Here is an 11,028-nt window from a genome sequence, read left to right on the forward strand (position 1 = left end):
TAGTACATGTATTTTGATTTTACTGCAAATCCCCTTGTTGTGTCAGTTTTTGCACCCTGAGATCAGTGAAAAAGAACCTCCACGAATCACGTCCTTAGGACGGATCGTGTCAGCGCGGGCAAGAGTGGGCAGGGAATTGATAAGGCCCGGGCAGCGGGACAGTCTTTCCTGGCTGCTCCTTGAAGAAGGGAGTTCACAAGCAGCAGAGCACTCGCTGCCTGCTGTGTCTCGTCCAGCTGCGGCAGGGCTGAGCCCAAATGGCTCCAGCAGGGACAAGATCTCTCCTGGAGGCAGCGGCGCAGGGTCCTGCAGCCTGCTGCCTTGAAAACCTCCTGGAGATCTGTGTTCTCAAAGACATTTTGAGGGACAATTCCCAGAAGCCTCAGTCAGCTGAGGCAATTCTGGGTGCAGGATGAGCAAAATCATGGAGTTGGAGAGGAAAATGCTACCCTTCGGGAGCAGGAGCCAAGGACTGGGCAGCAAATATGAGGGACTGGGAGCAAAGCACAATCTTTGACCCATATGAGAGCCAGTGGCCTGAATCCTCAGCTGAAGAGGCAAAGCGGCTGAAAGCAGCATGGGTGGGGTTTGGCTCCTTTTTTGTGTTGTGGGGCAGCTCAAGCCTTTTTCCCTTGCATCTTGCAGGAGGCTCTGGAGATGTTGCTCTCGGGGGGGCCTCCAACAGCTCAAGACCATCCCTTGGCTGATTATCATTATGCAGGTAACCTAAGCCCAGCTTCTTCCTTCTCTGACACATGCTGCCGTGCCCTTAATGGCCGTGTCAAGCATTTCTGCTTCAATTAGTTGTGCTTTAAACTAGCACAAGATCTCGCCTTCTCTGGGGATGGGGAAAGCACCAGCATCTACTCCTTCAGCTTGACTTGTTTTCCATGCCTTTTTCCCTGGGGAATGCCTGCTCTCGTCTTCATCACCTTCTGAGGGAGCAGACATGCACATACGTGAATGATGGCTGGTGCCAGCTTGCTTTCGGCAGCCAGTGGGATCTGCTTCAAGTGGCTAGAGGGATCAATTCAGCTGCTGCTTTTTCTTGCCAGGCTCAGATAGATGGACAGCTGAGGAGAAGGAGGCCTTCCAAAAGGCTTTCCACACCTACGGCAAGGATTTCCATCTCATCCAGAAGCAGGTAAAGCCACAGGACATACCTCACCTTGGCAGATCATCAGAAGGGACATGTTAATTATTGCTGGTACCAAATACTGCACCTATGTCCCTCTCTTCTCAAGTACCAAAACTGTTAAAGTAGTCACAGAACAGGACATGGAAGGCCTGCGTGAAAATGATGATCCTGCCTCTGCAGCCCTTCTCTCCAGGCTCTTTTGGAAGACAAAGCTCTGTTCTGTCAGACTTGTCTCCCAGGTGTGCTGTTGCTTCCACAACACCTTGTGTTGGGATAACTGCTGTGAACAGGGCAAAGAAGAACTCTGCTAGGGGGACTTGGTGTTGATCTGTGCATTACATGTGTTACCACGTAGCATAAGACTCGGTTTATTACATTGCATAATGCCTCTCTGACTCCTGCATATTGATTTCATTTTACACCCTCCTCAATTTTCTCCATGACTTTAATTCCTACTTTACTCTGTATTCTCATTGTTCTCCAATGCACCCTACAGGATGGCCATTTCACATTCCTTCTTTTGCTTTTCACAACAGATCCCAAGTAAGACCGTGGCACAGTGTGTGGAGTACTACTACTGCTGGAAAAAAGAGCAGAAACTTGCCAGCAGCACTCTTGCTCAGGTGAGTGGGAAGAAAATCCAGACATGCCAGCAGGGTCAAGAAACTGGCAGAAGGGCACAAACCCTGCTGCAAGCCATGCCAGACACCGCTTTGCCTGGCTCCCTTGGTCCCACGCAGCAGGAGAGGCGCAGCAGGTGCTGCCCGGGGCTTTCTTGTGCTGCTGCCCTGAAATACAGAATTGTGGAGCATAACCTTGACCAAACGAAGCAGCACCGCCACCAAAATGGGCTTTGACTCTCTACAAATCGATTTCTCAAGGGCTGGCACCCTCAGATTCCTATCAGACCCTTCATTCCCCACTGCTTGCTAACATCAGCCATATGGGCCGCCTTCATGGAGATGCTGCCAAATTTTAGAGATCTTTTGTAGCACCCCAGCGTATCCTCAAGAAGGAGCTGCTGGTGCTATGGCACCTTTAATACTTTCCTTACCAGAAAACAGCAATTTGCTTCACAGAGAGAGACAGAGAGAGGGAGAGAGAGAGATTATTTTGGGTAGCAGAAAATGGGTAATCATGTGTCTTCACTAGTGTGATTGAATGTAAAATCCATGCCCTAGACATGTGGGGTGGAAAACCAGAGATAAATAGATGTTAGGCAGAGAGGTAGAAATAAGACATGCAGAACTAGAGATAGGCACGTATTTATCCCACCCCCTTAGAGCTGTAGGAAAGGGGAGTATTTTCCTCCAACCTCCATGGTTGGCAGCCTGCCGCACCCCACTGCCATATCCAGCCCTTTTCTCAGCTCTTCGGGGTTTGGAAGAAATTGCTTAGGCCGATAGATTTTTGGGGTGGACGCTGTGAGCGTCTCAGCTTTCTGAGAGGAAGGAAGCACTGATAAGGATTCTTTGATTTCCAGACTGCGGGCAAACGGAAGAGGAGGAAAAGCCCTCCCAGGAAGGAGACAGGGGAGACCGGGAAGAGAAGCCGCAAGCGGGCTGGCAGCGCGGAGTGTCCCTGCTGCCAACCGCGCCAGCCGCCCCAGCCGGCGGGAGGCCCCTTTCCGTGCGGGCAGTGCCAACGGTGCGCAAGCTCCTCCTCCTTCTGCTCCCAGCTGCCCCTTTGGCCTAAAGCACGCTGACCCTTTCCAAAGGCACCACAGGGCAAGCTGAGGCCACTTGCAGGATCGCCCCTGGCAGCCGTGCTCAAGCTTACAGCCCACTTGACACCCAAACAGCTTCGTTCAAACCCAGCATTCCCAGTGAAACCTTGCCATGCCCCAACAAGACACAGTTCGTACAAGCAGGAACACATGCATCAAAGCTTGCTTTGATGCTGCTGATCCAATTAAACCTAGGATCAAGCAAAAGGAGGAAGACATTTCAAAGAATTGAAACCAGAAAGATCAGACTCATGGTGCTGATCAATTTAATAAATACGTAACAGCCTGAAAAGATGGAAATTCATCCAAAAAGGGAGATCTCGGCGCTTGGCTTAATGGTGTGTATGAAGTTAACAATGCATGGTTTGTTTCCTGTCTTCCAGGGAGTTTGACACCATCAAGGAAAGGAACAAGCACAGGAGAAGACATCGCCCACGCAAGGATGCACAGCCTCTCCCCAAGAAGAAAAGGCCAAATTAGCCCTGCATTTGCCCCAGGCTAGCAAGAGTTAGGCGTCAAGGGGACTAGATAGAAATAAGATTGTTTTTCAAGTTTTTAGGATTCTTTATTCTTCTTTTAGTTTACCTGTTAGGAATCTCTCTGTTTATTAGTTAAGATACATTAGTATTTTAAAGATGTATTAGTAGTGTTAGATTTAGCAATAAATGTAAAAGGTTTGGTGTTTGTTATGCTTCAACTTTCCCCTTTTTGTCTTTGTTGAGACATGATCTGTCTATATCATTAAACCAAAGTTTGTTCCATTTTGCCTTCTTGTCTGTATTAAATCCCTGAGGCAGTGCTCGTTACATTTCCTTGGTGTTGCATGCACGGCATTTGCCCTGAGAGAGCAATGGGGGCACATGAGTCCCCCCCAGGCCCAGCCCCTGGCTCAGCTGGCAGCACTTCCAGAGGCGTGTCCCCGTTACTGCCAATGAAATCATGGTGGAGCTTCCTCCTTTGATTCCTGAACATCTCAGCTGGGAGTGGCTAGGGAGGCTTTGCTGAATTCAGTGCACAGGATCTAAAGGAGTGCTCTTGTCTCACTGTACTTGCTGGGATAAAAGTAGGGGCTTGAGGCCTTTTGGTTGCCCAGCAACATAACTTTGTTTCATTTTGGGGGACAGATGGACTTGAGCACCTTGGAGGACTTTTCTAACCTCTCTGATTCTAGTAAAGAAATATCCACATGCACCACAAAGACACCAGGAGTTCAGATTCAGTTTCTCTTTAAAGGACCAGGCTCTGAGCCTCCAGAAATGTCCTTAGCTAAAGCAGAGCGGCTGTGAACCTGATCCTCTCACTTCTCACAGCTTTGGTATTTGCACCAAAGAAGAATCCAAGTCACTCTTTTACCGAGCCCAGCAAATGGCTCTGCCTAGCAAGGCTTTGGCAGCAGGGGCTGTGGAGGATGGCGAGGGGGCGAGGCAGGGGGGAATGGCCAGGCTACTTCTGGGAAGTGACCAAAGCTTGCCCTTGCCTGCTGGAGCCAGTGCAGGTGGGATCTGGAGCCTACAAAGTATCTGCCTTGCAGTGGGCCTCATTCCAGATGTTTTCCCAGCAGGTGGCTGGCGTGGGTGTAACATGCAGGCTGGGAAGGAAGCAAGATTTGCTTTTGCTATGACCTTAGGCAGGAAAGCAGTACAAGTGGCTGGGTTTTGCCATATCTGGCACCTAAGTATTCAAACAAAGCTGAGGGTCATTAGTGTGGAAAAGAAATTCTCTTGGTGTTCCTTCCTTAGAGGAATGCCAGAGTAGTAGAGATGAACATTCCCCCTTCTTCAAGGGAGCTGGAAGAGAGACCTAGAAATTCTGCATGACGTGTTGACTACAGCAATGCTGGTGCACTGCCCCAGTGTGTGTGTCCCCATCAGCTGCCCTGAGAAACATCCCGTTTCTCCAAGTTTCAGGGAAGGAGTGTTGAGGTGAGAGACCAGCTGAGCAGGCCAAAGGAGGGAAAACATCAAGTGACATTATTGGGCACCAGACAATTGAGAAAGGGGGCAGGATGAATGCCGCCACTTGGACAGAAAGCTTTGCACTTGGTTCTGCACAGAATGATTTGCAAGCTCTAGCTCCTCTCAGAGCCAGAGGAGAGGCAGCGGCAGGAGTCCTTGTGGTTCTGTAGTGCAAGAAATGTGGAATGGGCCCTTGGACAGAGCCAGCCTCCACTGCCTGTTCAGCTGCAGGCACCTTACAGAGAAGCACAGAGGAGAGCCAGAGCTGTCCCGGCTCTGCTTTTCCCCGTCCAGAGGACTGAGGAGAAAAGCCCCAATGGGGAGCTCCTCAGAGCAAACTTGCAGCAGAAGAAGTAGAAGGGGCAAAGGTGGCCTATCCCTGTTTCTGTCCCATGGTTCCCCTGGGGTTCTGCATGGAATGTTGGGCTGTGCCCGTAGCAACTGCCCTTGTCTGCTGCTCCTGCGGCCGTTGGTGGAACACTGGTGGAGCAGCGCTGGAGCAGCAGCTGCAGCATCTGCTCCTGGGCTGTCCCTCAGCAGCCACCTTCTGCACTCAGCGCCACAGCTGGCTTCTGCAGCGACATCCTCATCTCCTCGTCTGCTGCCAGGCATCCCCACAGCACTTTGGCACTGTGCAAGGTAAGAAAATCCCCGTGGGCCCCCAAAGCACTCACAGAACGGCAGGAGGCTCCAGCTGGCTCTGCCACCAACCACCACAGACACGGTGTGTGGTCACTTTCCCCAGACGAGGTTGCACATGAAAGCAGGCTGCAACTTCTCCAGGAATAATGCTGCCTCCAGGGGAAATACACACATTTCCATAGAGGACGTAGGGAGCTGTCACGGTGCACTTGCAGATTCTCGTCCTCTCATGACCTGTGTAAAAGTTCATGGCACCCATTTAAGTCCTAAAACTACGTTGTGGTGACCCCAAAACCAATTGGTCATTCCGGAGGAGGTTAGGGGTTCAGTGTCCGCTAATCCTGTTACGCCCTCACTCTGGTCACACCTCCTGCAAAGCTTGAAAAACCAAAAGGATGGGACTTCTCCTCTGGGATGCCTGCCCATCAGAGCATGCAAGGAGTTTGCTGGGCTTGTCCTGCAATACTGGCTTTCATCCTCCAAAATGATCTGGTTGCAGCAATTCTTATGTACTCACATACTTACATCACTTCCAGACACTGGAAGAATATTCTATTTTCATAGCTTTTTTGATTTTTTTCCACCTGCCTTGCATCTCTTTTCCAGAGAGATCTTGCTCTAGATTTGTCTGTGTTGTTCAATGTGTGTAGGGCTGGCTCTGCCTCGCGGTCAGAGGCAGCTGTGAGATGCCCTCTTGAGTGGTGCTTCTCAGGAACACAATCACAGTGTCACAGCATTTTCTGGGCTGGAAGGGACTCCCAAAGATCATGGAGCCCAGCACCTGGGCCTGCTCAGGACAGCCTCAGTAATCCCAGCCTGTGCCCAAGAGCAGTGTCCAAAGACTTTTGGAACTCGCTCAGCCTTGGTGCTGGGAGCCCTTCCCTGGGGAGGCAGTTCCAGTGCCCAAGCCCCCTCTGGCTGAAGAACCTTTTCCTTCCATCCAACCCAAGCCTGCAGTAGTGCATCTTCCATGCCATCCTCTTGGCTCTTCTCACTGGCCCCAAGACTCACAGCACTCTAGTGCCTGCCCTTCAGCTTTCCTTCTTCAGGAAGCTGCAGACTGCTAGAGGGACCTGCCTCAGAAATTCCAAGTGAAAAACACAACAAGGACACCTAACGGAGAGGAGCTGGGACAGAGGAGCTTGGGGTTTTCAGTGATGATGAGGATGAGAAGCAGGCTACCGACACATCTTGGCAGAATGAGTTTCATCTGGAGCGTTGTTTTGATCTCTTTCAGGTGGAAAGGAGAGGCACAATGAAAAGGAAAGCAAGAGCCCACACTGAGCCGTGAGTTTTGGCCTAGGGTTAAAGGACAGCAAACTTGAGGAATGGCGAGCAGGACAACTGCTCTTTCAGAGTCAGGGTGGGATTGGTCCAAGGCCGTGGCTGCACACCAGGTGTCTCTTGACCACTTGCCTTTCTTACGTCCTCCTCCTTCTTCCTCTAGACACATCAATGTTGGCAGTGACTTTCAGGCCGAGCTCCCTGAGGTGCAGACCGGGCCGCCAAGTGAGGATGAAGAGCCTGCAACCCTGGTCTGGAAGCCCTTGGAGGAAGACGACCCTGACCTGGAAAAACCGGACAGAGGTAACTGTCAAGCTTTCCTTCCACTCCTGAGATAGTCGGGCATGTAACGTGCTGGTTTTTGGATAAAAAGGCAGCTTTTGGCAGGCTCTGCTTCTCTCCTTTGTCATGCCCATCTTCCCTTGTGGAAGTGGTAGGGGTAAGGACAATGCTCTGCTTCTGCAGCAGAGCAGGAAAAAGAGCAACTGTGCTGCTCTCCAAATGGGTCAGGGGCATGTGCCACTGGAAGAGGGGAGATTGGCCCCCACTCCTTATGCCAAACGCTGCATGGAAGGGAGAGGCAGCACTAGGTGGGCCCTTGCTTCAGCTGCCCCTTGCTTTGCTCTCGTTTTTGTGCTCTCCAAGCTGCAGGCTTTAGCTCTTGTGCTTTCCTTCTGCCTTGTATGGCAAGCCTTCCCCTTTGTTGGCTCACGGCTGACTTTGGGTGGGTTTTTGTTGTGCTTGCACTCAGAGAACTGTTGGACATGGCCAGCTCCCGTGGCCTTCCCGGGGCAGCAGCTCAGCTGGAGCTCGCCCTGCACTGCCTGCACCAGGCTCGCGGCAGCGTTCCGGTAGGAAGCGGCTGTTTGGGCGCGGGCAAGAGTGGGCAGGGAATTGATAAGGCCCGGGCAGCGGGACAGCCTTTCCTGGCTGCTCCTTGAAGAAGGGAGTTCACAAGCAGCAGAGCACTCGCTGCCTGCTGTGTCTCGTCCAGCTGCGGCAGGGCTGAGCCCAAATGGCTCCAGCAGGGACAAGATCTCTCCTGGAGGCAGCGCCGCAGGGTCCTGCAGCCTGCTGCCTTGAAAACCTCCTGGAGATCTGTGTTCTCAAAGACATTTTGAGGGACAATTCCCAGAAGCCACAGTCAGCTGAGGCAATTCTGGGTGCAGGAGCAGCAAAATCATGGAGTTGGAGAGGAAAATGCTACCCTTCGGGAGCAGGAGCCAAGGACTGGGCAGCAAATATGAGGGACTGGGAGCAAAGCACAATCTTTGACCCATATGAGAGGCAGTGGCCTGAATCCTCAGCTGAAGAGGCAAAGCGGCTGAAGGGCAGCATTGGTGGGGTTTGGCTCCTTTTTTGTGTTGTGGGGCGGCTCAAGCCGTTTTCCTTTGCATCTTGCAGGAGGCTCTGGAGATGTTGCTCTCGGGGGGGCCTCCAACAGCTCAAGGCCATCCCTTGGCTGATTATCATTATGCAGGTAACCAAAGCCCAGCTTCTTCCTTCTCTGACACATGCTGCCGTGCCCTTAATGGCCGTGTCAAGCATTTCTGCTTCAATTAGTTGTGCTTAAAACCACCACAAGATCTCGCCTTCTCTGGGGGCAGGGAAAGCACCAGCATCTACTCCTTCAGTTTGACCCGTTTTCCATGCTTTTTTCCCTGGGGAATGCCTGCTCTCGTCTTCATCACCTTCTGAGGGAGCAGACATGCACACACGTGAATGATGGTTGGAGCCAGCTTGCTTTCGGCAGCCAGTGGGATCTGCTTCAAGTGGCTAGAGGGATCAATTCAGCTGCTGCCTTTTCTTGACAGGCTCAGATAGATGGACAGCTGAGGAGAAGGAGGCCTTCCAAAAGGCTTTCCACACCTACGGCAAGGATTTCCATCTCATCAAGAAGCAGGTAAAGCCACAGGACAGTCCTCACCTTGGCAGATCATCAGAAGGGACTTGTTGATTATTGCTGGTACCAAATACTGCACCTATGTCCCTCTTTTCTCAAGTACCAAAACTGTTAAAGTAGTCACAGAACAGGACATGGAAGGCCTGTGTGAAAATGATGATCTGGCCTCTGCAGCCTTTCTCTCCAGGCTGTTTTGGAAGACAAAGCTCTGTTTTGTTAGACTTGTCTCCCATGTGTGCTGCTGCTTCCACAACACCTTGTGCTGGGATAACTGCAATGAAGGGGCAAAGAAGAACTCTGCTAGATGGACTTGTTGTTTATCTGTGCATTACATGTGTTACCACCTAGCACAATACTCGGTTTATTACATTGCATAATGCCTCTCTGACTCCTGCATATTGATTTCATTTTACACCCTCCTCAATTTTCTCCATGACTTTAATTCCTACTTTACTATGTATTCTCGTTGTTCTCCAATGCACCCTACAGGACAGCTGTTTCAGATTCCTTCTTTTTCTCTTCACAACAGATCCCGAGTAAGACCGTGGCACAGTGTGTGGAGTACTACTACTGCTGGAAAAAAGAGCAGAAACTTGCCAGCAGCACTCTTGCTCAGGTGAGTGGGAAGAAAATCCAGACACGCCAGCAGAGTCAAGAAACTGGCAGAAGGGCACAAACCCTGCTGGCAAGCCACGCCAGACGCCGCTTTGCCTGGCTCCCTTGGTCCCACGCACTGGGAAAGGTTCAGCAGATGCTGCCCTGACTTTTGTTGTGCTGCTACCCTAAAATACGGAATTGTGGAGCAGAACTTTGACCCAACAAAGCAGCACCACCACCAAAATGGGCTTTGACTCTCTACAAATCGGTTTCTTAAGGGCTGGCACCCTCAGATTCCAATCAGACCCTTCATTCCCCACTGCCTGATAACATCAGCCATCTGGGCTGCCTTCATGGAGATGCTGCCAAATTTTAGAGATCTTTTGTAGCACCCCAGCGTATCCCCAACAAGGAGATGTGCCAGTGCTACGGGACCTTAAATACGTTCCATACCAACAAAGAGCAATTTGCTTCAGAGAGAGACAGAGAGAAAGAGAGAGACAGATTATTTTGGGTAGGAGAAAATGGGTAATCATGTGTCTTCACTAGTGTGACTGAATGTATAAGCCATGCCCAAGACATGTGGGGAGGAAAACCAGAGATAAATAGATGTTAGGCAGAGAGGTAGAAATCAGACAAGTAGAACTAGAGATAGCCACGTATTTATCCCACCCCCTTAGAGCTGTGGTAAAGGGGAGTATGTTCCTGCAAGTTCTGGGTTGGCAGGCTGCCGCAGCCCACTGCCATATCCAGCCCTTTTCTCAGCTCTTCGGGGTTTGGAAGAATTTGCTTAGGCCAATAGATTTTTGGGGTGGATGCTGTGAATTCCAGCTTTCTGAGAGGAAGGAAGCACTGATAAGGATTCTTTGATTTCCAGACTGCGGGCAAACGGAAGAGGAGGAAAAGCCCTCCCAGGAAGGAGACTGGGGAGACCGGGAAGAGAAGCCGTAAGCGGGCTGGCAGCGCGGAGTGTCCCTGCTGCCAACCGCGCCAGCCGCCCCAGGCGGCGGGAGGCCCCTTTCCGTGCGGGCAGTGCCAACGGTGCGCAAGCTCCTCCTCCTTCTGCTCCCAGCTGCCCCTTTGGCCTAGAGCACGCTGACCCTTTCCAAAGGCACCACAGGGCAAGCTGAGGCCACTTGCAGGATCGCTCCTGGCAGCCCTGCTCAAGCTTACAGCCCACTTGGAACCCAAACAACTTAGTTCAAACCCAGCATTCCCAGTGCAACCTTGCCATGCCCCAACAAGACACAGCTCATACAAGCAGGAACACATGCATCAAAGCTTGCTTTGATGCTGCTGATCCAATTAAACCTAGGATCAAGCAAAAGGAGGAAGACATTTCAAAGAATTGTAACCAGCAAGATCAGACTCATGGTGCTGATCACTTTACAAATGTGTCACAGCCTGAAAAGGCAGAAATTCATCCAAAAAGGGAGATCTCGGCACTTGGCTTAATGGTGTGTATGAAGTTAACAATGCATGGTTTGTTTCCTGTCTTCCAGGGAGTTTGAAACCATCAAGGAGAGGAACAAGCACAGGAGAAGACATCGCCCACGCAAGGATGCACAGCCTCTCCCCAAGAAGAAAAGGCCAAATTAGCCCTGCATTTGCCCCAGGCTAGCAGGAGTTAGGCGTCAAGAGGACTAGATAGAAATAAGATTGTTTATCAAGTTTTTAGGATTGTTTATTCTTCTTTTAGTTTACCTGTTAGGAATCTCTCTCTTTATTAGCTAAGATATATAAGTATTATTCAAGATGTATTAGTAGTGTTAGATTTAGCAAT

The 11,028-nt window shown here is 50.9% G+C and overlaps 1 protein-coding gene across 2 annotated transcripts; it reads left to right on the forward strand.

Moving 5' to 3' along the window:
• The first annotated feature begins 258 nt into the window (after positions 1–258).
• LOC135291778 (zinc finger protein 541-like) lies at positions 259–10,883 on the forward strand. 2 transcript variants are annotated; one of them, XM_064406040.1, is made up of 6 exons: positions 6,954–7,048; positions 8,150–8,225; positions 8,560–8,648; positions 9,178–9,264; positions 10,123–10,192; positions 10,748–10,883. In XM_064406040.1, the coding sequence occupies exons 1-6, from the start codon at positions 6,977–6,979 to the stop codon at positions 10,864–10,866; spliced, it is 513 nt and encodes a 170-aa protein (XP_064262110.1). In that variant the 5' UTR covers positions 6,954–6,976; the 3' UTR covers positions 10,867–10,883. The 2 variants fall into 2 exon arrangements, with proteins under 2 accessions (XP_064262111.1, XP_064262110.1); XM_064406041.1 differs by lacking the exons at positions 6,954–7,048; positions 8,150–8,225; positions 8,560–8,648 and adding exons at positions 259–721; positions 1,056–1,144.
• Positions 10,884–11,028: the final 145 nt, after the last annotated feature.

The sequence above is a fragment of the Passer domesticus genome, unplaced genomic scaffold (genome assembly GCF_036417665.1).
Source record: "Passer domesticus isolate bPasDom1 unplaced genomic scaffold, bPasDom1.hap1 HAP1_SCAFFOLD_116, whole genome shotgun sequence".
In the NCBI taxonomy this organism is placed as follows: Eukaryota; Metazoa; Chordata; class Aves; order Passeriformes; family Passeridae; genus Passer; species Passer domesticus.

Coding starts and splice junctions, on each gene's coding strand:
- LOC135291778 (XM_064406040.1), top strand. CDS start 6,977: ATGAAGAGCCTGCAACCCTGGTCTGGAAGCCCTTGGAGGAAGACGACC. Junction 7,049..8,149: donor CCTGGAAAAACCGGACAGAG/GTAACTGTCAAG, acceptor TGCATCTTGCAG/GAGGCTCTGGAGATGTTGCT. Junction 10,193..10,747: donor GGAGACCGGGAAGAGAAGCC/GTAAGCGGGCTG, acceptor CCTGTCTTCCAG/GGAGTTTGAAACCATCAAGG.